At 44.1% G+C, this 27,703-nt stretch overlaps 1 protein-coding gene across 2 annotated transcripts in view; it reads left to right on the top strand.

Moving 5' to 3' along the window:
• Positions 1-27,703, top strand: part of DISC1 (DISC1 scaffold protein) — a 368,262-nt gene that overhangs the window by 78,962 nt on the left and 261,597 nt on the right. For both annotated transcript variants that reach the window (XM_082638731.1, XM_082638730.1), the window contains exon 4: positions 27,057-27,204. In XM_082638731.1, coding sequence (XP_082494857.1) covers positions 27,057-27,204 — 148 coding nt within the window. The remainder of the gene's footprint in view (positions 1-27,056; positions 27,205-27,703) is intronic.

The following is a 27,703-nucleotide window of genomic DNA, read 5'->3' as shown; positions in this document are numbered from 1 at the left end:
GTGGCTTCTTATTTTCTCTTTGGCAGTAAGCAGCTTATTTGCGTATAGCCTGATTTCTTTCAAGTTGCCAAAAAAAATTCAGAAATGAGGTAAAGCAATATATAATAAAACTTGCAAATTATAATGAGGGATTAGAGCCTGACTACTCTTCACGTCTTCCTGTGGCAAACTGCTTTTCTTCCCTGCACTCTGAATTTCGTGATCTTGAGTCTCTCGTTCTCTGCCTCATTCTCTGTTGCATGACACTGGATGACACTGAGAAAGCGAAATTGAAAGTCTGCTTGGGCTTTGAAAGAATTGCTTTTCCTGGTTTTGAGTGTGGATGGAAAAAAATGGAAAAGGAAGAAAATGAGACATACATGGAGGGCTAAAGACTAGGGTGAAGACGAAGAGATTGACGAAAGATTGGTTCTCTGTTCTGGTCCTTTTTCTGTGGGTCTCTGCTGTTTTGTGACCTGTACCCTCATGGGTAGAGAGGGTGAAGGTGCAGGTCCCAGACAATGATTTAATCCATTTAACACGGTCATTTGTAAACACGGTGTCCATTTCCTCTGCATAACGGCAATGATATGGTGCCCCTGCTTCTTCATGGCTTCTTGCACGGGGTGATGCATCATTGGACAGATACTGTTGTTTTTTTTTTTTTAATAAACTGCCCAGGTGCTTAATTAAATCTTGCATTCTCTCTAATAAAAAATTAACAGCAAATATACTACTAACGCATGGTGGGTGACAGAGACACACCAGAAGAAAACAAATGGGTATTCCCTCCAGATTTCACAAGCTCTGCAGCCCACCTTCTGCTGCTCTCTCTGTCCGTTGCTACTGCTCCCAAATCCATGAGGACTGAAAGCATGGTGTGAATGCATCAGCTGCTCTGGAGGCCCTGTCTTTGGGAGATTAATTGTGACCCACTTAAAAAAAAGTTATCTAGGGAAATTTGAATAAGTTTTCTATAAGACATGGAAACAAAAACCTTTATGGTATATAAACAGTGGAAGGTTTACCAAGGTCTTCAGTTGGAAGGAGTCAGACACTCTGCAGAAGGAGAGGACATCTCTTGGCTTGTGGGTGGAAAGGTATAGGAGGAGTTGTTCACCTCTGCTTTGGTGCTGGCTGCTGGGCGTCACAACCCAGAGTCTTGACACAGTTTTGAACTAGTTTGTCCGCTGCCTCTGCCTCACTGAGCCTCACATTAGTGTGTGTCCAGTGGCCAAAGGGTCATTGGCCATTGGGTCATCGGCCACTGGGTCATTGCCCTTTTGGTCTTGTTTGTCAAGGAGGAAAGGCAGACCAAGTGGGTCAAGGTGGCGAGGCATATATTCGGAGCAGGGACTGAGTGGGGTCATAAAATAAAACAGCAAAGAGAGAGACGACCTCAGCCATCAGTCTCCAAACCCACAAACTGAACACCTTTCTGCTGCGTGTTCTATCAGCACATTCATCAGACAGTTCTGTCACCTCCTAACTTCATTTGCCTCCTGAGAATGGTTTTCATTGTACATCTGTTTTCTGACGGTCAAGTGTCTCTAAATAATAAGAAAGTGGACCTGAATTTGTGGCATCACTTTCCCCTCCAATACGATTGTATAAAATGTCCAACCTAAGATCCAAAGACTACATTTTCCCTGCCACCCCTCCCTGTATAAAGTCCTGAACTCTGTTAGGTCTCAGCCCAGCTCTTCTTGCTGGATTTTCTCCTGCAGGGAATGGCAGCTCAAGCAAGAAAAACTGGGAGCCGTGCCGGATTCTCACATTTCCTTGGACGTTGAGCCACTCCGTCTCTTGGGTTTCATCTCCTGAAGATCTCTTCCTTCTGTCCTTAGATCCATCAGTTTTTGCCTGGACTCACACACTAGTCTCTCCAGGGTCCCTGCATCCCTCCCCACCCTTCTCCAATTTGGCTTTCACTGCAGCCAGCCGTCCTTCTCCAATGCCTAGAGGACCACTTTCCCTTTCACCTCTGTCCATGACTAACGTTCTCAAGATGAATGTTAAACTCGGCCTAGGGTAACACCTTCTCGCCCTGGCCACTGCCTGGCCTACTGATTTCATTTCTCGCCACTCCTTTTCCACCCAGCGTAACTCCCGTACAGGAGGCGGGTGCCTTTTCCCGTACGGTTTTACACCTCTGCCTGCACCTGCTCCTCCCTTCTCCATCTTAGATCCTACTAGGCCATCAAGACCCTGGTTTCAGGGTCCCTTCTTTTGGGTGCTCTGCACATTTCCCTAGCCTCGTATACATTAAATTTATTTATTTTAATTTATTTGGCTGTGCCGGGGCTTAGCTGCGGCATTTGGGATCTTCGCTGCGGCATGCAGGATCTTTACTGGCGGCATGTGGGATCTACTTCCCTGACCAGGGATCGAACCCAGGCCCCCTGCATTGGGAGCACAGAGTCTTACCCACTGGACCACAAGGGAAGTCCCATATTATGGGTTTCTTTTTTTTTTTTTCAGTACGCGGGCCTCTCACTGTTGTGGCCTCTCCCGGCTCTGGACGCGCAGGCTCAGTGACCATGGCTCACGGGCCCAGCTGCTCCGTGGCATGTGGGATCCTCCTGGACTGGGGCACGAGCCCGTGTCCCCTGCATCAGCAGGCGGACTCCCAACCACTGTGCCACCAGGGAAGCCCCCATATTATGTTTTAATATAGCCGTTGGCTGTGCCCTTGGCTGAACTGTAAGCTGCCTGCAGGGAGAGACAGAGACCCTCTCTCATTTTAGCCTTTATCCCCAGCACCTAGCATCATGCCTGGTCAGAGTAGACTCTCAAGAAATGGTTGTTGGATGAACAAATGAACGTTTAAGATACATCTTATCTATGAATGATGATGAGCACTGTTAGTTACCATGTTATTAATAGTTGATAATTCTAACAATTGAATCATAAAGTATTAGTGCCTTTCAGGTCAACCTCATTAAAAACCTGACAATTTGTAGCTGTATGAGCTTGGACCAATTACCTAATCCTTCCAAGCTGCAGTTTTCCCATCTGTAAAATGGGATAATAGAGTTGTTTTGAGAACTAAATGAGATGGTGGACGCTAAATATTTGGGTTATATATAATGCTGAATGAATGTCAGTTACTACAATTATAATCAGCATTAAAATGTTTACATGGTATGAGTCTATATAGTGTTTTAAACTTGCTGTCTTTGTGTTTTTCTGTTCAAATTTGTTTGCAAACAAGTTGTTGTCATAGTAGCAGCTGGAATACCTTGGAGTGCCCAGTTTAATGCCTTCCAAGAGCAGAGAGAGACCAGAAGGCCCATAGCAGAGGGACTCTTGAATATTTTGCAGTAGACTAAGTTATTTTCCGTCATGGCAGTGTATTGTGTGGGATGACCTTTATCAGCTGATGACAGTGATGTAGCAGAAGGGACAGTTTTCCACTTGACCTTTATACAATGTGCCAGCCTGTCTCCTAACACAAACTGTGTTACAACTGACAGGCTTGAGAGAATGCTAACCTGACAGAAGCTTATTGTTTGCAAGTAGATAGCCGCTGAGGCAGCCCGTTAGCTGTGGGATGTGGTGACTCGCATGTCCCTGGGGGTGGCTTAGAATGCCTGCTGCCTGAGTCACTGCCAGAGCATCTTGTGTAATTAGCTCCTCTGGGAGTTTGTTTTTCAGTGAGGTTTGTTCGTAATGAATCTTTATTGCCGTGGACTTGATCCCTCTGTATTCTTGTGACTTTCTGTCTTTGTTAGCTCTCTTCCTCTCTTTGCCAAAATGTCACAGGATGTTTTCTCCCCACTGTTTCTGTAGATTCACTTTTGCCTTTCCCTACACTTTATACTTCCCTTTAGTTTTCTACCATCGAGTGATTCCCCAGGAGGGCTGGCCAGTGACCTTCGCACGTTTGCTCCGTCCCCAGACAGCGGTGGGGCAGGAGTGGCTCTGGGAAGCGGGAAGACATATGCTGAGGTTCAGCCTGGTGGGTTTGGTGGAGGGACATGCTGCTGAGAACCAGTCCACTTAGGTTGTCACCCTAGTTCTGGTACCAGCTGCATGGATGACTGCAGGTGATCAACTTCATCGCTTTAGGAAGCCCCTGGAAGGATGACATTTTTGTTTGGAGTGGAGGGCAACGGGTGGTCCCGTTCATGAAAATTAAAAATGGAAAATGAGTGTGTCATTCTGGAACTTTTTCCAGAGCCAGAGCTGTTTGATGTGAGAAATCACGTCGTCATCTGCTAAATGGGTACAATTGCATCTTCCCTGTCCCCCTCTCTGAACCCATGTGGGAAATAAAGGCAATAGTGGATACAGAAAGTGGGTTGATTGAAAGAACTTTGCCAAAATGTTGGCTGGACCTGTCTCTGGGGAGCCATGGATAGTGGTCTCTACAAATTAAAAAAAAAAAAAAAAGAAAACAGAAAGAGAAAAAAGTTTTTAAGAGGGAAAAGAAAATATTAAAAACATGCTTTGGAAAGTTAGAAATCTGATAAAGCCCTCAGTACCACAGCTGGGGACTTAGCCTCATGTTTCAAGTAAGTGAATCTTGCTGAGATTAATATTTTATGCATATCTGTGGAATCAGAAATTCACTCACATCTTTGAAATAAGAGTCTCGATCAAAACAGTGGACGAAGATGTAAACCTTTTGTTGTTCTTAAAGACCTCATACAGTGAAATGCTGACTTACATCGTATGAAGTTGGGGCAGCAACAAACGCTTGGCAACTTGGGGCTGGCCCCTCCTTAACACTTTTGAATCTATGTATTTTCTTCAGAATGCTGGAAGGCTGTGATTTTCAAGCTGTGTTCTGAGGGGTCCCAGGGTTGCCTTGGGGGACCGTCCAGAGTACCAGAGTGCCTTGGCTTTCTCTGTTCTTAGGACTCCTCTAAGATTTCATTTCAAAAAGTGTTCCACTGCTAAAAACGCAAAGCAAAACAAAACAAAACAAAACGAGAAACCAAGAAGTAAACAAAAATAGTTGAAAAACACTATGATAAGGACTTAAAGATGATGCCTCAGAAACTCTGAAACTTGGATGAGAGGAAGGAAGAGAGCCCTTCTACATCCAGGCTTCTTTTTCATATGTAATGGAAGCTTGACCTCTGAGTGTCCAAAGGCACACAGGATGCTGGAAGGGCTCAGCCTGGAAGGACAATGGAACTTGAGTCTAACCTGGTCCTGACCAGTAAGGACAGGATTGGCGAGCGTGGTTTGCTATGAAACAAATCCTTCTAGCTACCCACATAGCACGGGTGCGTCCGATGAGCTCATACAAGTGAGGCTTTCCAGCATAAACAGCAGGCGCTTCCAGCGCTGTTCGTCTCGGTCAATGATGTTATTCTGTGTCCATACCACTTAGAGGGATGTATTTTCTTTTTGGCAGTGGAACCAATTGCTTTGGATCCACCATGCAAACCTCGACATCCTAAACCAAACTCCTATTAATGAAACTTCCAAAATTTAAATGAGACAAAACAAACAGATATACACAGAGCCAACCATTACTTCCGTAGACAAAAGGAAAAGAGGAGTTGGATGGAAGGATATGCTCATTCCAGATCAGGGAGGCATCCTGCCCCTCTTCTCTCTCTCTCGCTCTCTCTCTCTCTCTCTCTGTGTGTGTGTCTCTCTTTCTTTCAGGATAGCAGTTGTTTGGGTGCTGGCCATGGGCCTGAGAAAAGTCAACTGGGCATTTCTTCCCACCCTAAGACTTTCCCCACCAGTGTCCCAGTCCCCTATTATGGTGTGAAAAACCACTATTGTTTAACATCTGTTTGGATAATTGGATTTTTGTTTTGAATTTTTTAATCTTTATTGGAGTATAATTGCTTTACAATGTTGTGTTAGTTTCTGCTCTACAACAAAGTGAATGAGCTATATGCATACATATACCCCCATGTCCCCTCCCTCCCACCCTCCCTATCCCACCCCTCTAGGTCATCACAAAGCATCGAGCTGATCTCCCTGTGCTATGCAATGGCTTCCCACTAGCCATCCATTTTACGTTTGGTAGTGTATATATGTCAATGCTACTCTCTCACGTCGTTCCAGCTTCCCCTTCCTCCCGTGTCCTCAAGTCCGTTCTCTACGTCTGTGTCTTTATTCCTGCCCTGCCACTAGGTTCATCAGTACCACTTTTTTAGATTCCATATATATGCGTTAGCATACAGTATTTGTTTTTCTCTTTCTGACTTACTTCATTCTGTATGACAGACTCTAGGTCCATCCACCTCATTACAAATAACTCAATTTTGTTCCTTTTTATGGCTAATATTCCATTGTATATATGTGCCACATCTTCTTTTTCCATTCATCTGTCGATGGACATTTAGGTTGCTTCCATGTCCTGGCTATTGTACATAGTGCTGCAATGAACAGGACAATTAGATTTTTTTTTTTTTTTTTTTTTTTTTTGCAGTATGCGGGCCTCTCACTGTTGTGGCCTCTCCCGTTGTGGAGCACAGGCTCCGGACGTGCAGGCTCAGCAGCCACGGCTCACGGGCCCAGCCGCTCCACAGCATGTGGGATCCTCCCGGACCGGGGCACGAACCCGTGTCCCCTGCATCGGCAGGCAGACTCTCAACCACTGTGCCACCAGGGAAGCCCCAAACAATTAGATTTTTATAGGGAAAAAGTCCCACCCAAAAGTGAAAAGAAAAATATGCAGCGATTAATGTGAATTATGGGAACTTAGCTTTTGGGGCCTCCAGGACCATAACTGAGCACTCCTTCTCCCCCTGGTGGCAACATGTACTAATTGCAGGCAGAGCACCTGGGCAGGAAGTTACTTGCCCTGCAGACTCAGGTCTGTAAGGTGATGACAGTCACCCCTCTCCAGAAATGTTTCCATGAGGTCAGATGCACTGGCTATGGACTTACCCTTTTCATGGAACTTATTTCTGGTCCAGTTGAAGTGGGAGTCCTTCCTTCTCACACTTCCATCAACGGTTAGATTTCTTATAACACGATGACCACATCAGACTTCTCTGACATGACTTCTCAGACTTCTCAGACTTCTCTGACATAGCAGACATTTTAAAATATGGGTCCCTTTCTGGTTTATAACTTATATAGTCTGCTCTGGAGACTTTTGTCTCATCAATCAGCTTATTACTTAGTGTTATCCTCAAACTCAGCCTTCCAGCCTCTGGCCCCTCCTCCCCTGCACATCAGCCTCTGCAGCCTCCAGGACCCACTGGGATGAGGAGGGCCCAGAACAGAGGTTCATCCTCTCCCTCCCTTCCTCCTCACTCTTTTGGGCGTTGTGGAAGGGCTTCATAACACACACCCGAGGAACCTCAAGCGCTTGGTGGCAAGCTTGCTGCTGTCTGGACAATTAATTGCCCAGGTCAGTGAATTTCATGGTTTTTGGCAGTGAGCTACAGGAAGAAATACACTCTGACCATATACATGCACAGATGAAAACACAGCCCACTCGACACGGCATTTGTTCTGTTCTAGTTCAGGAAAAGTGAATGTTGGTCTCCATCCTTTAAATTGATATTACCACCCACTAATGGGCTGGGCCAGCATTTTGAAAAGTACAGTTCTGTTCCTCAGATGACTGAATACTCAGCTGGCACATGCCCTGCATGGGGCTGGGGCAGTGCTGCTCCTCTGGGCTGTCTCTGGGGACACCAGGGGCCCCTGCTTGCTTGCCTGGGTCTTTGGGAAGACTGGAAATCCCTGGCTCTTCAGGAAACAGCAGGGCTCCAGGAGAGACTTTTGCCTTTTTCCCCACTCTGCTTTGTCCCTGAGGACTTCTTACCATGTTTGAAGGTAGCACCAGAGTGGCCTGTGGGTTCTGAACTTGGCAAACATTTAGCCCCAAGTGAGATGCAGCTTACCCTTCTTTCAGACATCCCCCAGCTTCAAGGTGGTTTTTCTGAGGTCCTTGACCTCGGGGAGAGAAACTGTGCAGTAACCCCTGCCCTGCAGGACTGTGCAGTGCCATGGGCTCTGTTTCTACCCTGTCCTCCCAAACAGCCTTTTCTCCTTGCTTCTTCTCTTTGGCTTCTGTGTGTAGACACAGGGCAGACTTGTCCTGGAACTCCTTCTCAGCGGTCTGTGGGCGGATAGCTGGCTCCAGAGTCTGGCCTTATGGATGAGGCGCCTCGTTACCTTCTGTTCTGAACTGTGGCCCATGTCAATTGTAATCCCGACATTCCTCTGAACAATTCCACCTCTCCCGAGGAAGGAAAGGTTCACAATGGTTATTTTGCCGTCTCGAGTCTCACTCTGTCTGGTGAGGCGAGTCATCCAGGTGACTCTGAGGACCAAGTGCCCAGCACAGCTTTGTTCTTACAAACAGCATGCCACTGCCATTTGACCAGATAAGTGGTTTTCTCTGCAGGATTGGGTTCCTGTCCACTCCTGTTCTTTATTGTTCCCTTCACCATGGATGGGTTCTCCATTGCCTATGGGGTCCCTAACTGTTTCTAGAAGCAGTGAGCTGGGTCCCTGATGGCCTGCTTTGGCTCCAGGCCCTCCACCCGAGTTGTTGCCGGTCTGGGTCCCGAGTGACAAGGGTGTGGAAGTGGACATGGGGCTCAGCCCAGGTCCCCACCAACCACGAGGAAGTCCCCAGTGATCAGGCTCCTGGAGAGGCCATGGTCAAGGGAGATTGAATTTTCTCTTGGTTACTGAGTGCAGTAATTCTCATATTTTTCCATCCATCCTGGAATAACGGCGGTATTTTCCCCACGTGCTGGGAAAGTCCAGTTGGCCCTGCCTGAGCTGGTTCCCAGTCCCTGTGTCCACATACCGAGGAGGTGGCCCTGGCCTGCTGGGCCCAGGGCCTTGGAGGGGGTGAGGCCAGTCCTGTGAACGCTGGGAAAACGGCACACTGGAGTGAGTCGCAGCTCTTGGGATGGAATGCTGCAGCCTGGCCTTGCCAGGGTGTCACACACAGGACAGGACGGCCACCCCTGGCCTCTCAGCCTCTCTCTCTAGCAGAGCCTGAGGGGAGCCTGTGACAGTCACCATGGCGGTTGTTCTGCCGTGGTCCAGCCTCAGCACCGCAGAGAAGAAGGTGGGAGCTGAGAGACAGTAGCTTCCTAACTGGCACGTCCCCAATGACGCCTTGCTTCCCTGTGTTATGAGCCAGTGGAGAGGCAACAGAAAGGGCAAACACAGATGGAGATCTAAATAGTGGCTCTGGAACTGCTAAGGCCAACATTCGAGAATGTGGTTTGGGTGGATGGCAACAGTGGGCTTCCTACTACCAGACCCCAGAATGAGAACTACCCACTGGGCCACAGGCGGTGAGAAGCTGTGGTCTCCTCTTTGTTAGGGGTCTACCCTGGTCTACACCTAAGTTCTTGGAGAAGCAGAGCACACTGAGTGCTTTCCAGGGTCATCTGGCCTCCAACAAGGAGGGGTGGTTGGAAGGGTCTGAGCTGTGCCTGCTCAGTCCTGCTCTCAGACTCACCAACTAGGAAACCCAGTCCATCTCCCTGGGCAGGTGGGGTTGGCGGCAGGTAGGGAAAGCCCTCCCCATGGATGCCTAAGGAGAAGGGGAGATGCATTTCCTCCCCGTGACGTCAAAGACAATATCCCTGAAGCAGTCGACTTCGCAGGGACCAGTTCTTATGGGTGGATAGTATCACCCCGAAATGCATTTAGGCAAAATCCGTTCTGAGGTGGCCAGCACGATGTGGTCCCAAGTCGTGTGGCTTTGCTGCTCTGTCCTACTTCAGCAGGTGGTTTTATTTTTATTTTTATTTTTTTTGCTTTATAACAAATTTAATCAGTTATACATATACATATGTTCCCATATCCCCTCCCTTTTGCGTCTCCCTCCCACCCTCCCTATCCCACCCCTCCAGGCGGTCACAAAGCACCGAGCTGATCTCCCTGTGTTATGCGGCTGCTTCCCACTAGCTATCTACCTTACGTTTGGTAGTGTATATATGTCCATGCCGCTCTTTCACTTTGTCACAGCTTACCCTTCCCCCTCCCCATATCCTCAAGTCCATTCTCTAGTAGGTCTGTGTCTTTATTCCTGTCTTACCCCTGTGTTCTTCATAACATTTTTTTTTCTTAAATTCCATATATATGTGTCAGCATACAGTATTTGTCTTTCTCTTTCTGACTTGCTTCACTCTGTATGACAGACTCTAGGTCTATCCACCTCATTACAAATAGCTCAATTTCATTTCTTTTTATGGCTGAGTAATATTCCATTGTATATATGTGCCACATCTTCTTTACCCATTCATCCGATGATGGACACTTAGGTTGTTTCCATCTCCGGGCTATTGTAAATAGGGCTGCTATGAACATTTTGGTACATGTCTCTTTTTGAATTATGGTTTTCTCAGGGTATATGCCCAGTAGTGGGATTGCTGGGTCATATGGTAGTTCTATTTGTAGTTTTTTAAGGAACCTCCAAACCGTTCTCCATAGTGGCTGTACCAATTCACATTCCCACCAGCAGTGCAAGATGTTCCCTTTTTTCCACACTCTCTCCAGCATTTATTGTTTCTAGATTTTTTGATGATGGCCATTCTGACTGGTGTGAGATGATATCTCATTGTAGTTTTGATTTGCATTTCTCTAATGAGTAAAGATGTTGACCATCCTTTCATGTGTTTGTTGGCAGTCTGTATATCTTCTGTGGAGAAATGTCTATTTAGGTCTTCTGCCCATTTTTGGATTGGGTTGTTTGTTTTTTTGTTATTGAGCTGCATGAGCTGCTTATAAATTTTGGAGATTAATCCTTTGTCAGTTGCTTCATTTGCAAATATTTTCTCCCATTCTGAGGGTTGTCTTTTGGTCTTGTTTATGGTTTCCTTTGCTGTGCAAAAGCTTTGAAGTTTCATTAGGTCCCATGTGTTTATTTTTGTCTTTACTTCCATTTCTCTAGGAGGTGGGTCAAAAAGGATCTTGCTGTGATTTATGTCATAGAGTGTTCTGCCTATGTTTTCCTCTAAGAGTTTGATAGTGTCTGGCCTTACATTTAGGTCTTTAATCCATTTTGAGCTTATTTTTGTGTATGGTGTTAGGGAGTGATCTAATCTCATACTTTTACATGTCCCTATCCAGTTTTCCCAGCACCACTTATTGAAGAGACTGTCCTTTCTCCATTGTACATTCCTGCCTCCTTTATCAAAGATAAGGTGACCATATGTCCGTGGGTTTATCTCTGGGCTTTCTATCCTGTTCCATTGATCTATCTTTCTGTTTTTGTGTCAGTACCATACTGTCTTGATTACTGTAGCTTTGTAGTATAGTCTGAAGTCAGGGAGCCTGATTCCTCCAGCTCCATTTTTCGTTCTCAAGATTGCTTTGGCTATTCGGGGTCTTTTGTGTTTCCATACAAATTGTGAAATTTTTTGCTCTAGTTCTGTGAAAAATGCCAGTGGTAGTTTGATAGGGATTGCATTGAACCTGTAGATTGCTTTGGGTAGTAGAGTCATTTTCACAATGTTGATTCTTCCAATCCAAGAACATGGTACATCTCTCCATCTATTTGTATCATCTGTAATTTCTTTCATCAGTGTCTTATAATTTTCTGCATACAGGTCTTTTGTCTCCTTAGGTAGGTTTATTCCTAGATATTTTATTCTTTTTGTTGCAGTGGTAAATGGGAGTGTTTCCTTGATTTCACTTTCAGATTTTTCATCATTAGTATATAGGAATGCCAGAGATTTCTGTGCATTAATTTTGTATCCTGCAACTTTACCAAATTCATTGATTAGCTCTAGTAGTTTTCTGGTAGCATCTTTAGGATTCTCTATGTATAGTATCATGTCATCTGCAAACAGTGACAGCTTTACTTCTTCTTTTCCAATTTGGATTCCTTTTATTTCCTTTTCTTCTCTGGTTGCTGTGGCTAAAACTTCCAAAACTATGTTGAATAAGAGTGGTGAGAGTGGGCAGCCTTGTCTTGTTCCTGATCTTAGTGGAAATGGTTTCAGTTTTTCACCATTGAGGATGATGCTGGCTGTGGGTTTGTCATATATGGCCTTTATTATGTTGAGGAAAGTTCCCTCTATGCCTACTTTCTGCAGGGTTTTTATCATAAATGGGTGTTGAATTTTGTCGAAAGCTTTCTCTGCATCTATTGAGATGATCATATGGTTTTTCTCCTTCAATTTGTTAATGTGGTGTATCACGTTGATTGATTTGCGTATATTGAAGAATCCTTGCATTCCTGGAATAAACCCCACTTGATCATGGTGCATGATCCTTTTAATGTGCTGTTGGATTCTGTTTGCTAGTATTTTGTTGAGGATTTTTGCATCTATGTTCATCAGTGATATTGGCCTGTAGTTTTCTTTCTTTGTGACATCCTTGTCGGGTTTTGGTATCAAGGTGATGGTGGCCTCGTAGAATGAGTTTGGGAGTGTTCCTCCCTCTGCTATATTTTGGAAGAGTTTCAGAAGGATAGGTGTTAGCTCTTCTCTAAATGCTTGATAGAATTCACCTGTGAAGCCATCTGGTCCTGGGCTTTTGTTTGTTGGAAGATTTTTTATCACAGTTTCAATTTCAGTGCTTGTGATTGGTCTGTTCATATTTTCTATTTCTTCCTGATTCAGTCTTGGCAGGTTGTGCATTTCTAAGAATTTGTCCATTTCTTCCAGGTTGTCCATTTTATTGGCATAGAGTTGCTTATAGTAATCTCTCATGATCTTTTGTATTTCTGCAGTGTCAGTTGTTACTTCTCCTTTTTCATTTCTAATTCTATTGATTTGAGTCTTCTCCCTTTTTTTCTTGATGAGTCTGGCTAATGGTTTATCAATTTTGTTTATCTTCTCAAAGAACCAGCTTTTAGTTTTATTGATCTTTGCTATCGTTTCCTTCATTTCTTTTTCATTTATTTCTGATCTGATTTTTATGATTTCTTTCCTTCTGCTAACTTTGGGATGTTTTTGTTCTTCTTTCTCTAATTGCTTTAGGTGCAAGGTTAGGTTGTTTATTCGAGATGTTTCCTGTTTCTTAAGGTGGGATTGTATTGCTATAAACTTCCCTCTTAGAACTGCTTTGGCTGCATCCCATAGGTTTTGGGTCGTCGTGTCTCCATTGTCATTTGTTTCTAGGTATTTTTTAATTTCCTCTTTGATTTCTTCAGTGATCACTTTGTTATTAAGTAGTGTATTGTTTAGCCTCCATGTGTTTGTATTTTTTACAGCTCTTTTCCTGTAATTGATATCTAGTCTCATAGCATTGTGGTCGGAAAAGATACTTGATACAATTTCAATTTTCTTAAATTTACCAAGGCTTGATTTGTGACCCAAGATATGATCTATCCTGGAGAATGTTCCATGAGCACTTGAGAAAAATGTGTATTCTGTTGTTTTTGGATGGAATGTCCTATAAATATCAATTAAGTCCATCTTGTTTAATGTATCATTTAAAGCTTGTGTTTCCTTATTTATTTTCATTTTGGATGGTCTGTCCATTGGTGAAAGTGGGGTGTTAAAGTCCCCTACTATGATTGTGTTACTGTCGATTTCTCCTTTTATGGCTGTTAGTATTTGCCTTATGTATTGAGGTGCTCCTATGTTTGGTGCATAAACATTTACAATTGTTATATCTTCTTCTTGGATCGATCCCTTGATCATTATGTAGTGTCCTTCTTTGTCTCTTCTAGTAGTCTTTATTTTAAAGTCTATTTTGTCTGATATGAGAATTGCTACTCCAGCTTTCTTTTGGTTTCCATTTGCGTGGAATATCTTTTTCCATCCCCTTACTTTCAGTCTGTATGTGTCTCTAGGTCTGAAGTGGGTCTCTTGTAGACAGCATATATGTGGGTCTTGTTTTTGTATCCATTCAGCCAATCTGTGTCTTTTGGTGGGAGCATTTAGTCCATTTACATTTAAGGTAATTATCGATATGTATGTTCCTATTCCCATTTTCTTAATTGTTTTGGGTTCATTATTGTAGGTCTTTTACTTCTGTTGTGTTTCTTGCCTAGAGAAGTTCCTTTAGCATTTGTTGTAAAGCTGGTTTGGTGGTGCTGAACTCTCTCAGCTTTTGCTTGTCTGTAAACGTTTTAATTTCTCCATCAAATCTGAATGAGATCCTTGCTGGGTAGAGTAATCTTGGTTGCAGGTTTTTCTCCTTCATCACTTTAATTATGTCCTGCCACTCCCTTCTGGCTTGTAGAGTTTCTGCTGAGAGATCAGCTGTTATCCTGATGGGGATTCCCTTGTGTGTTATTTGTTGTTTTTGCCTTGCTGCTTTTAATATGATTTCTTTGTGTTTAATTTTTGACAGTTTGATTAACATGTGTCTTGGCGTATTTCTCCTTGGATTTATTCTGTATGGGACTCTCTGTGCCTCCTGGACTTGATTAACTATTTCCTTTCCCATATTAGGGAAATTTTCAACTATAATCTCTTCAAATATTTTCTCAGTCCCTTTCTTTTTCTCTTCTTCTTCTGGAACCCCTATAATTCGAACGTTGGTGCGTTTAATGTTGTCCCAGAGGTCTCTGAGACTGTCCTCTGTTCTTTTCATTCTTTTTTCTTTATTTTGCTCTGCAGCAGTTATTTCCACTATTTTATCTTCCACCTCACTTATCCGTTCTTCTGCCTCAGTTATTCTGCTATTGATCCCATCTAGAGTATTTTTCATTTCATTTATTGTGTTTTTAATCGATGCTTGATTCATCTTTAGTTCTTCTAGGTCCTTGTTAACTGTTTCTTGCATTTTGTCTATTCTATTTCCAAGATTTTGGATCTGGGAAATAGAATCTTGGATCATCTTTACCATCATTATTCTGAATCCTTTTTCAGGTAGACTGCCTATTACCTCTTCATTTGTTAGGTCTGGTGGGTTTTTATCTTGCTCCTTCTCCTGCTGTGTGTTTTTCTGTCTTCTCATTTTGCTTATGTTACTGTGTTTGGGGTCTCCTTTTTGCAGGCTGCAGATTTGTAGTTCCCGTTGTTTTTGGTGTCTGTCCCCAGTGGCTAAGGTTGGTTTAGTGGGTTGTGTAGACTTCCTGGTGGAGGGGACTAGTGCCTGTGTTCTGGTGGATGAGGCTGGATCTTGTCTTTCTGGTGGGCAGGTCCACGTCTGGTGGTGTGTTTTGGGGTGTCTGCGGACTTTTTATGATTTTAGTCCACCTCTCTGCTAATGGGTGGTGTTGTGTTCCTGTCTTGCTAGTTGTTTGGCATAGGGTGTCCAGCACTATAGCTTGCTGGTCGTTGAGTGAAGCTGGGTGCTGGTGTTGAGATGGAGATCTGTGGAAGATTGTCGCCGTTTGATATTATGTGGAGCTGGGAGGTCTCTTGTGGACCAGTGTCCTGAAGTTGGCTCTCCCAGCTCAGAGGCACAGCACTGCCTCCTGGCTCCTCAATTTGGGATGATTTGTTGTCTATTCATGTATTCCACAGATGCAGGGTACATCAAGTTGATTGTGGAGCTTTAATCCGCTGCTTCTGAGGCTGCTGGGAGAGGTTTCCCTTTCTCTTCTTTGTTCTCACAGCTCCTGGGTCTCAGCTTTGGATTTGGCCCCGCCTCTGCGTGTAGGTCGCCGGAGGGCGTCTGTTCTTCGCTCAGATAGGACAGGGTTAAAGGAGCAGCCTCTTCGGGGACTCTGGCTCACTCAGGCTGGGCGGGAGGGAGGGGCACGGAGTGCGGGGTGAGCCTGCAGCGGTAGAGGTCGTCGTGACGTTGCACCAGCCCGAGGCACGCTATGCGTTCTCCCAGGGAAGCCGCCCCTGGATCCCGGGACCCCGGCAGTGGCGGGCTGCACGGGCTCCCGGAAGGGCGGTGTGGGCAGTGACCTGCGCTCGCACACAGGCTTCTTGGCGGCGGCAGCAGCAGCCCCAGCGTCCCACGCCCGTCTCTGGGCTCCGCGCTTTCAGTCGCGACTCGCGCCCGTCTGTGGAGCCCCTTTAAGCAGCGCTCTTAATCCCCTCTCCTCGCGCACCAGGAAACCAAGAGGGAAGAAAAAGTCTCTTGCTTCTTCGGCAGCTCCAGAGTTTTCCCGGACTCCCTGCCGGCTAGCTGTGGCACATCAGCTGTGGCTGAGTTCTTGCCACCAGCCCCAGTCCTCTCCCTGCGCTCTGACCGAAGCCCGAGCCTCAGCTTCCAGCACCGCCTGCCCCGGCGGGCGAGCAGACAAGCCTCTCGGGCTGGTGAGTGCCGCTTGGCACTGATCCTCTGTGTGGGGATCTCTCCGCTTTGCCCTACCCAGGTATGTGGGGAGTTTCTTGCCTTTTGGGAGGTCTGGGGTCTTCTGCCAGCGTTCAGTAGGTGTTCTGTAGGAGTTGTTCCACGTGTAGCTGTATTTCTGGTGTATCCGTGGGGAGGAAGGTGATCTCCGCGTCTTACTCTTCCGCCATCTTACCCGGAAGAGCAGCAGGTGGTTTTAGAGTGCAAGAGAAGAGACATGCACGCACTGCACGATCCTTCTGGAAATACACACGTTCCTCCTTAGGCTTTGATAGGTAAGGGTCAACTGTGAGATTTTACCCTCCCTGCAGGAATCTGGTGTGCAACAATCAGGATTGCTAATTCAGAGAGGACTTGCGTGCTTAATAGAATCTACCCAGGGGCTTCCCTGGTGGCTCAGTGGTTGAGAGTCTGCCTGCCGATGCAGGGGACATGGGTTCGTGCCCCGGTCCGGGAAGATCCCACATGCCGCAGAGAGGCTAGGCCCGTGAGCCATGGCCACTGAGCCTGCGCGTCCGGAGCCTGTGCTCCACAACGGGAGAGGCCACAACAGTGAAAGGCCCGCGTACCGCAAAAAAAAAAAAAAAAAAAAAATTAATAGAATCTACCCAGGAGTAGAGTTGACGTATTAATGAAGTCAATACTTGGTCGTGAGTAATATCATCATTTTTTTCTTAAAAAACCAGTGCATCAGTGCCTGCTACCACTTGTTTGCTGGGGTCTGCAAGATAATAAAATGGATGAACATGTAGCAAAAGATATGCAGTGGAAAACTCAAAGTCTTTGTTATGCCAGTCCTACAGTTTTTTTGTTTTTTGTTTTTTTCTTTCTCTCTCTTCTTCCTGGACAACAGTGCTCCTCGCAGTAATTTTATCTGGCAAACCTATAGATATTTCTGTGAATGCCTAGTCTATCAGTGTGTCATGATGTTCCTCCAAGGGCTTTCTGACTTCTGGGCAGCTCAGAACCATTGGTACCCTAGAAGCTAAAGCTTGTGTTGCCTACGTGTGTGAACGGAGGATGGGCAGGGAGCCAGGAAGCTGATGTACAGTTTACGTTACGCTAAAGGATGCACACAGCAAGACCTGGCATAAACTCCTCCATAGCTGACAGCCCTCCAGGTGCTGGGCCACACGGAATGTAGGCTGCATTCTAAAGCGATGTCATTTGAGTTGAATTAGATCTGAATCAACAAGTTGGGCCATCACAGCAGTTCTCTGAATCATTTTTACTTTTTGTAACAACTCTGCCACTTATATTTTTCAAAACCATTCACAGGTGTTCTTTCCTTGCCATTTCACAGTAAGCTGGTGGCACAAGTTGTTTAATGTGATTCTTCAGATATCCTCAGATGAGGAACTGAGTCTTAGAGAAATTAAATAATCCCAAGATTACAAAGTTGGGCCCAGTGGATCTGGGACTAAAATCTGGGGCTTCTGATCCTTAAGCAAAGAAATCATTAAACATTTTTGATTTTCTTCTCATACTAGAGGATTTTATACACAGAGAGAGGAATCACACCACTCCCCTTTAAACTGTTTACCTGATCATTTTATACATCCTTAGATCCTATCTTTAGGGTAACATACAATCTGTGACGTTTATCTTTAAGATTCTAGTTTTCAGGAGTTTAAAGCCAAGGTTTGTTCTGAGAGTGTGCACATAGCCTTCCCCACTCACTCCATAAATGTTGACTAAGTCCATAAATATTGACTATGTTAGGTGGCGGGAGACAGCCATCAACAAGGCGACATCATCTTCCGCCTTCAGGAGCTCGGTCCTCCTGCCCTGGGTCCGCACCGGCCGGGAGTCCCCTTCTGGGTCCAGGAATTGGACTTCTTCATCAAGTAAGGGTCACCGATCCGCCAACCACTCTTATTTTTGTAGCTCAGGGGTTTGGAAGCTCTGCCCTTGGACTTATACTTAAGTATTGAAGGGCCTAACGGCCGGGGACCGTGACTGTCTGTCACCTGGGACCATGTGGGGATTTTAGTGCGTTCCACAAAGGATTCAAGGTGTTTCTTGTGTCTGCTTTTTGTTACTATTGCCTTCCTGCTCTGGGAGAATGTTCCTACCAACTGCAGTTTTATTTCTAAAATCTGCAAGGTGCCTAAGGACTCCAGGAAGATGCTTCTGAAACTAGAGAGCCTTCTACATCCTATAGCTTCTCCTTACTCTTTATAGAGGCATTGCTTGCAAGCAGTACATTTGCAGGTTCACAGAACGCTGAAATGGTTGCTCTTTAGTTAGTAATTCTGATCGCTGGCTGCTGGTTTGTGATTTCCCTCCATTAACATGGCCTTTGAATTGAAGGTCACGGTTTTATTTGTTGTAATATACCATTTTACCTCGATCCCTTTATGCCGCTCCAAGAATTTAAGCTGTTCGTGTTGCCGTGTCATTAGCCAGAGATCAATTTAGTAGAATACTCTTGGCACTGAGCATCACACTGGTGTGTTCCATTTGTCCACTGTCGAAAGGGACAGACACATCCATGTGATTTGCATTATATTTTTAAAATAATGACAGCGGTTGGTCAACAGTGCACTCCTAATGTCCCGAATTCCATTAGAGATGAATATGTTCAAAGATGTTCTACAAAAGAACAATTAAGTCTGAAAAGATTACAGGTTGCAGCGATTACTATTAAAAGGGTTGAGGGAGCCTGTGGTTTTTGAGTGGTGACAAGCAGATGTGTCCAGCTAATTTTGTCTGAAAATACCAGCAGAGCAAATTACTCATGAGAAATCTGTTCATAGGAACTAATTGAACGCCATGTCCAGTTTGATCGTGAAAATGGAGTGGAACCCAAACCAATGGACAGAGAGAATGAATAGGCATTTGAACTTTTTTCATTTGTATGATTTCTAAAAATAGCCTCGGTGCCAGTCGAAGGTTCGGAGGACTGAGAGGCATGTCAACTATTAAATGGTCCCAAACCCTTTAACAGAGGTGGAGAAAGATAAAGGAGCCCGTGAAGGAGAGGCTCAAAAGTGGCCGCTTGGATTTGCAATAGTGTCATTTTATAGGAGGCCCAGGAATCAATGGCCGAATCCTTAAGTTGCGCTGTTGCTTTGCAGAAATGTCCCACAGCCTTGCTGGTGTGGTCAGTCTGCTATAAAGCATTGCTCTTTTCATACCAATAAACTTCAATACTCAGTACACAGAGGTGTTCCATCTATCAGCCGTGCACCTAGATTGCTGAGTGAGTTAGTAATTGCTGAAGTGATTGAGCCATTTGGGTAATGACTGATCATATATCTAAATTCAATTAAAATGAAGAACATGGCATAAAAATTGTTTCATGTAGGAGGATCTGCCATTACATTTTAAACAAGGGTTTCTCTTTCACAGTTTACACATTTTTAAATGGCTGAAAAAAAAAATCACACCCAGCTGTGTTTACTTCATAATTCATGCTAGTTGACTCCAGGTAGGAACCCTGCTTGCTGTTGCCTGAATGAACCAGCTGATAATTGCCTTTTATTTCTAAAAATGGAATTTTTTAATCTATCAAAATTCGTTTTTATTAGTTAATTAATTAATTAATTGACGTATAATTGGTTTACAATGTTGTGTTAATTTCAGGTGCACAGCAAAGTGATTCAGTTATATGTGTGTGTGTGTGTGTGTGTGTGTGTGTGTATACACACACACACACACATATATATAAAATATTCTTTTCCAGATTCTTTTCCCTTATAGGTTATTACAAAATAGTATAGTTCCCTGTGATATACCATAGGTCCTTGTTAAGGAACACATTTTAAATGTAAAAACATAAAAAGGTTTAAAGTAATACCATGAAAAGAGATATATCATCCTAATGCTAATCCAAACAAAGCTGGACTGGTTTCTTTTAGGCAGCATATAACTGAATCTTGGTTTTCTACCCAATCTGACTATCTCTACCTTTTAACGGGGGTGTTTAGATGATTTTATATAAAAGTGGAACTTTAAGCAATACATGATCATTGTAAAAACATCTGGAAAGTTCAGAAGTATAAATTAAAAATCACCTTTATTTGAGATAGCCACTGTTAATATTTCGGGGTGTGTGTGTTTTTTTAATTAATTAATTAATTATTTTATTTTTGGCTGCGTTGGGTCTCCGTTGCTGCGCGCGGGCTTTCTCTAGTTGCGGTGATGGGGGGCTACTCTTCATTGCGGTGCACAGGCTTCTCATTACTGTGGCTTCTCTGGTTGTGGAGCATGGGCTCTAGGCGTGTGGGCTTCAGTAGTTGTGGCACGCGGGCTCAGTAGTTGTGGCTCGCGGGCTCTAGAGCGCAGGCTCAGTAGTTGTGGCGCACGGGCTTAGTTGCTCTGCAGCATGTGGGATCTTCCCGGACCAGGGCTCGAACTTGTGTCCCTTGCACTGGCAGGTAGATTCTTAACCACTGTGCCACCAGGGAAGCCCTGGGGTGTGTTCTTTTGAACTTTCTTCATTGTGCTGCTAAGTGGCTTTTCCTCCCTTGTCCTCTTTTGGGTTCTCTACTTTGCAGCTATTTGGAAATGAATGTTCCTCCATCTTGTAAGTGCTTTCAACTCATGTCTCCCTATAAACAGCTGGAGAGCTGGATGGGTCTGTCTTCCTGATATATTCAGTAGGGTGAGGCAGTGGCGGCAGGGCTGGTGGTGATGGTGGGGGTGGGAGTGGTGATAACAGTGGTGTCGGAAGTGGTTGGACTGCTGGGGGGCCCCTTCCGTGGCTCTTAGAAGTACACGGACAACTGAGCTGCCAGTGGAAATTCAGTCTCCGCAGATTCTGAACGATGAGCACAGAGCACACAGATGCAGTGATCCAGTTTTCCACGGCATCTGTGAAAACATATTTTAGAGACAATTTTTATAGTTCCGAAAATCTGAGGCTTTTATATAAGTGACCAAAATTCAGTTGGTCAGTTACTTCCCTAGGACATTTGGTGATTGACATTTGGTGAAAGAAACATTTTCTTATGAATTTAGTTTTAAGAGTTGAGGCAAAGAGTATTTTAGAGGGACCCATAACCATGCCTTCCTTTGAAAAGCTCATGATCCTGAGGAATTCTGTATGTTTTCTGATGTGTCTGAATACTGCTACTTGAAGCAAGCCAATTGACAGCATTTGTGTGCACACCCTTCACACACACACACACACTCACACACAGTGCTTGCTAGTCTTATGACACACCTAAGACCTGGGGAAGAACCTGGAAGTTTCATTACTTTTGTTATTTTGATCACTCACCATTCATTTTGCCTGGTAGAGTCTTACTGAGGAAGAACAGATGCTTCAAACCCAATATTCTATGGAAATACTTCACAGTGAATCAACACATATGTACTAAGAACAAGGTGACAGGCTAAGTGCTGAGTGGGCAAGTATCACGGTTAAATTATTGCTTGTCTCCTGAAATTTTTGTATCTCCCCCAAATGTTTGTTTTTCCTTTTATACCACAACCAAAGTGATTTCTTAGTCCTCTTTCCACACATCGGTGAGCTTAAAATATAACATTTCTGGCAATCCTCTTTGGGATACACTGAAAAGCTCTGTGACCCAGGCAGACCAAGCTTACCCTAAGCAGTTTAGCATTAAGAATTTGAGGAAATCAAATCTCCATTTTTAATGCAGAAATCAAAGAGCAGTATAAGTAACCAGTAGGTTACTTATAGGTTAATCATACTTTTCTAAATACTAAACAGCTCAAGATTTTACAGCTGATTTGATAAGCAGTGAAATTGAGAAAAAAATCACCTACAATCGCACGATTGATTGCCCAAACTCTTATTTCCTCCTGGGTTTTTAAAAAACCATATTTATATCTTACAATACAGATCCTATGTGCATATAATTTTGTATCCTGTTTTTCTCTTGTAATATTAAAATATTCCCTCACAGTTTTTCTAATTGTTTTTTGACTTGCTACATACCATTCCACATGAGTGGCTGTACCATAGTTTATTTAACCATTCCCCTAGAATTGGATCTGAGGCTGTCTTCACTATTGCTAGTTTGTTTGTTTGTTTGTTTTGGCTTCTGACTGCTTTCTGTGAGAAAGGTGGGTAAGGTGAAAGATGAGTTGATAGTTTGCATGTGCGTAACGCATCTGGGCGTGTATTTCAGGTTATGGTGTACACTGTAGGATGTGATCGTCCCTGTAGAACACAGTGTGAAGCACACAGATTTTGGAGTCAGACAGACCTTGGCTTTATTTCTGAATCCACATAGCGGTGCGACTAACCCAGAAAAATCTCTTAAACTTTCCATGAGCCTCAGTGTTTCAATCTGCAAAGTAGGAACAAACCGTGTTTCCCTCACAAGGTCGTTGTGAGGATAACATGATTGATAGATAGCAAGGTAGAATGGTTGCTATTTTTCTGTGTCTACAGTGCTCTTCATACAAATGTAGACATTTATTTATTTATTCAGCCTTTAACCAGTACCTACTGTGTGCCTAGTGCTGAACTGGATATTGGCAGAGATGACTAAGGCTCGGCCCTGCCCAGTGGATGCCAGTCTCCAGGGAGCCCGACAAATGAATAGACAGATAGCATCCCTGTGTGATGGGGAAACTATAGGAGCAGGCATGGCTTCAGGCATGGCTCCTGGGAAGTATAATAGAAAAACCCCAGGGTTTGACCCCAGAAGAGTCAAGGTTCAGATTCTGACTTTGCTGCTTACTCATTCTGAGGCCTTGGGCACATTACTTAAATTCTCTGCATTTTAGGTTCTGCATTTGTATTCCTGCTCTACAAGTTTCTGTGAAGCTCAGAAATAATGTATATATGGTGCCAGACCTGTAATAGATGCTCAGAAATGATTATTATGCCTGAAGGCTTTAGTGCCCCAATAGTGGCTGATTTTTATGATAATGAGTCCAACACACTGAAATGTCAGAGGCTGGCTTGGGTTAGTCTGAAATACATTTTATCACAGTCTTTTTCTTCCTATTAAATGTATTTATTTTATCTTTGGCTGCGTTAGGTCTCTGTTGCTGTGTGTGGGCTTTTCTCCAGTTGTGTCAATTGGGGGCTACTCTTTGTTGCAGTGCGAGGGCTTCTCACTGCGGTGGCTTTTCTTGTTGCAAAGCACGTGCTCTAGGTGCGTGGGCTTCAGTAGTTGTGGTGCACGGGCTTAGTTGCTCCGCAGCATGTGGGATCTTCCCAGACCAGGGGTCGAACCCGTGTCCCCTGCATTGGCAGGCGGATTCTTAACCACTGCGCCACCAGGGAAGCCCTTTTATCACAGTCTTGTTCTTTGTAAACTGGTCATCTCACACGATGTGTACGGTCATGTGGAATTGTTACAATATTCTGCTCTCAATGAATAGCATTTCTTATGTACAAACCAAGGGAAAATGATTTAGGAAGACATTGATTGCTTCTTAACTTTAAAGGGCCTCCTTAGAATGTAGAATGGCTGCACAGCCAAGAAAATGGTTTACACCATATATTCTGTCATCCCACAGACAGAACAAGGTAGTAGGAATTGAATCTGTTTAGCAGGATGTCTTTATGTGTGAAGATTTCTTGCTGCTCTGTAAATGCCTATTTGCTTATTTATGCATAGATGTAGAAAGTGCTTTTCTTTCATTCTGTTTCCATATTGTCACCCAAGTAACAGGCACTTAGGACTGAGGTGCCAGTGAATAACAGATGAGCACTGCCCCTAAATTAAACATTAATAAGTATGCTGTAGCAGCATCAAAAAATGCATTTGTTTGATCCAAAGTGGAATGAGAGGTTGGTTAGCATTTTCTTTGCTGAGGTCCTACAAATAAAGTGTGTTAGAATCATAAAGCAAATTTACAGTGTCATTAAGAACATATTCAATGCATCATTTTGCTTAGCGCTTGGTAATGTCTTTCATGGTTAACTTTGTTTTTACTATTCAGCGTTGTTTACAAATGTGACCCAAATTCTAAATTGTTGGTGTTCTATCAGTCAGATGGTTAGTCAACCACATTCATTCAGCACCTGCTATGTGCAGCATTCTCTACAATTCTGACTTTCGATCTCGAGCTACAAACTGAAATCAGATGAACAGTGTCTGCAGAAATCTTGCAGACGTTTACAGGAAAGAAAAGCCAGAGACAGTGAAGTTATGTTTCCTCAAACCACTGGCCAGAGAGAGAGCATGATGGGAGAGATTTTCTTAGAGAAACAGCAGGATTCACACAAATGACGTGAAGTCACAAATACAGCATTTAGTTGTGCTAAATGGGATAGCCATTGGGAGGATGGAGTGGGTGATAAGTTAGAAATTAGAGACAATAGTAAGCTATAAAGTCGGTGATAACCATCCTAGTGCACTTTTTCTTTTTTAAAAAATTTTATTTTATATTAGAGTATAGTTGATTTACAATGTTGTGTTAGTTTCAGGTGTACAGCAAGGTGATTCGTTTATACGTATTTACATATCTATTCTTTTTCAGATTCTTTTCCCATATAGGTTATTACAGAATATTGAGTAGAGTTCCCTGTGCTCTACAGTAGGTCCTTGTTGATTATCTATTTTATACATAGTTGCGTGTATACGTTAATCTCAAACTCCTAATTTATCCCTCCCCACCACGTTTCCACTTTGGTGACCATAAGTTTGTTCTTGAAGTCCCTGAGTCTGCTTCTGTCTTGTAAATAAGTTCATTTGTGTCATTTTTTTTAAAGATTCCACATGTAAGTGATATCATAGGGTATTTGTCTTTCTGTTTCTGACTTACTTCACTTAGTATGATAATCTCTAGGCCCATCCATGTTGCTGCAAATGGCATTATTTCATTCTTTTTTATGGCTGAGTAATGTCCCACTGTATATATGTACCACATCTTCTTTTATCCATTCTTCTCTCGATGGACATTTAGGTTGCTTCCATGTCTTGGCTATTGTAAATAGTGCTGCAGTGAACACTGAGGTGCATGTATCTTTTTGAATTATGGTTTTCTCTGGATATATGCCCAGGAGTGGGATTGCTGGGTCGTATGGTAGTTCTATTTTTAGTTTTTTAAGGAACCTCCACACTGTTCTCCATAGCGGCTGTATCAATTTACATTCCCACCAGCAGTGCAAGAGGGTTCCCTCTTCTCCACAGCCTCTCCAGTATTTATTGTTTGTAGACTTTTCGATGATGGACATTCTGACTGTTGTGGAGTGATGTAGTGCACTTTTTAAAATCATAAAATAGAAATAACTTAAGATAGCCACACTTCTGCAGATGAATGACAGCACAGAACATACCTAATCACAGCTGTTTCCTGGGATAATTCATATTTTCCTTTGCCATTCGTTGTGAATGTGATTCTTAGCAGTCAATTTCCCATTTCCAGTGTTTGCTTTTGCTGGATCAGCTTGTGTTCTCTGCGGACTTTTCACCTGGCAGTGGGAGGGTGCAGTTTACAATGTGGTGGCCGGCAGAGGGAGGCCAGCCTGGGTTTCTGACTTTCTTGTGGACACTTGAAGGCCAGGACTTGCTGTCACTACTAGTAATAGCCAATCCTTTTGGACACGTGCTGGGTGCCAGGCATGGTGCTAAATGCTTTGTGTGGATTATCTCATTTAATCCTCAGAAGATCTTATGATGTCCAGACTATTATTAGGCCTGTTTCTGCATTAGGAAATTGAAGCTTAGAAAGGTTAAGTCACTTGAAGGTCAGACAGCTAGAAATGTCAGAGTTGAGGTGAAAACTCAGTTTTCTCCTAATCCCTATGTAATAGTATCTTAATACATCTTTACCACTGCATCAGTATGTTATTTTAAAGCATATAAGGTAAGAACTTCATCGCTTTTCACTGAAGTTTTGATTTTATACAGCAAGAAATAAGGAAATAACTGAATAATAAAGTAAATAAATTAATAAAAATGTAAAAATTAATTAAAATAAAATATTTTAAAAGTATGAAGCTTTGGTGTTAGAGAACGGGTCAGGTACCTTTCGGCGTTGTCCTAGAAGACCTGTCAGGCCAGACGCCACCGTGTGTTGTAAGTGTAGCATCTGAATTAGCTCTGCTGTCTCTCTGAAGAAGGTGGCACAGACTGAGAGCCCTGGCAGTAGCTGTCACTTGGTCTTGAACAGGAAGTAGACGACCCTTTCTGGTATTGCTAGAATGAATCCTTGGCAAATTCTCTGAGCAAGTTTCTGGTTATTGGTCACAAGGCATACGGTAAATTGACGGGGAGGTCTTGCAGTTGACATCCCCAGAGGCTCAGGGTTGCTGCACACGACACCTGAGCCTGCCTCCCCTCCACCCAAGCTGAAGCAGGTCTCTGGTCAGCTGTAGCGTGACAGTTTGAACATCACTTCTGTGACTTCAGTAATTGGGACTGGTTCTCTGTTGATGGACAGTTTCTAAGGAAACAGTCTCAAAAATCAACATTTGGGCACTGATATTTTTCTTTTTTTTTTTTTTTTTTGCGGTACGCGGGCCTTTCACTGCTGTGGCCTCTCCCGTTGCAGAGCACAGGCTCCGGATACGCAGGCTCAGCGGCCATGGCTCACTGGCCCAGCCGTTCCGCGGCATGTGGGATCCTCCCGGACCGTGGCACAAACCCGCATCCCCTGCATCGGCAGGCGGACCCTCAACCACTGTGCCACCAGGGAAGCCCCATGAGCATTGATATTTTTCAACCGGTTATACAGACTCATCAAAATTAGCAGGTTTTCTCCCAAATAGCCATCATGGTTTTAAAAATAATTAGTATGATGTATCCTCCTATGTGATGGTCATAATGATAATCATCATATAAATACATAGACTGTAACCTCTGAGAGTTAGAAGAACGAAAGCTAGTGGGGCTGTGTTTTCAATAAAAAGATGGAAGATTCTTAAAAGCATGAACCAAGAGATGAAAGTGATGACCTAGAAACAGGTGACCTTTGTATTATGTCATTGAGGTGACTGTTGGCTGGGGGTGGAGCCCAGGGACACTGGATTGTCTATTTTGAGTTTTATGGTTCTTTATTCCCCTCTCATCATTTTTGTTTTCCAGCTGAGATGATCCAACAAAGATTAGAAGCCCTGGAGAAAGAGAGAAGCAGCCTGCACTTTCAGCTCCCTTCACAGCAGCCGGCCCTCAGTGGCCTCCTGGGCCACCTGAGGGCACAGGCCCAGGCCACCCTGCACCGGGCGGCCCAGAGGTACATACTCTCCCCTGGGGGCCCTCTTCCCTCTACCCGCTCCTGAGTGACGAAGAGCCCGGGAGACCCTTCACTGCGTTTTCCGGGAAGCACCCATCTGCCGGTTGGACAGGTGAGGGCTCCTTCCAGAGGCAGGGACCGGGGTGGATCACACGCCCTAGGAAGCCCTTCTGCTAAGTGCCAGCAGGGCCCGTTGACAAGCACAGGCACGACTGGGTGCTAAGCTCCCCTGGGAAGCCCACCCACCCCCTGAGAAGGTGGAGGTGGATTTCCTTTTGCAAAGGGCAGCTGGGTCTCCTGTCATCCTGTAAGATCCACAGATGGTCCCCTCTGACTGAGGGATGAAAACACATCCTCCTCCTGACTCTTCCTCCAGAGCATCTTCTGCTCTTTCGGCTACCCAAGGTCTCCCAGGACCGGAACTAGATGGAGGGCAGAAGCTATTTCTAATTCGGTGGCTCTCAATCCTGGCTGCACGTTTGAATCACCTGGAGAGTTT

This window comes from Mesoplodon mirus (genome assembly GCF_964341445.2).
Source record: "Mesoplodon mirus genome assembly, chromosome: 2".
Lineage (NCBI taxonomy): Eukaryota > Metazoa > Chordata > Mammalia > Artiodactyla > Ziphiidae > Mesoplodon > Mesoplodon mirus.
The sequence above is the reverse complement of the archived record's forward strand: the minus strand, read 5'-3'. Positions and strand labels throughout refer to the sequence as shown.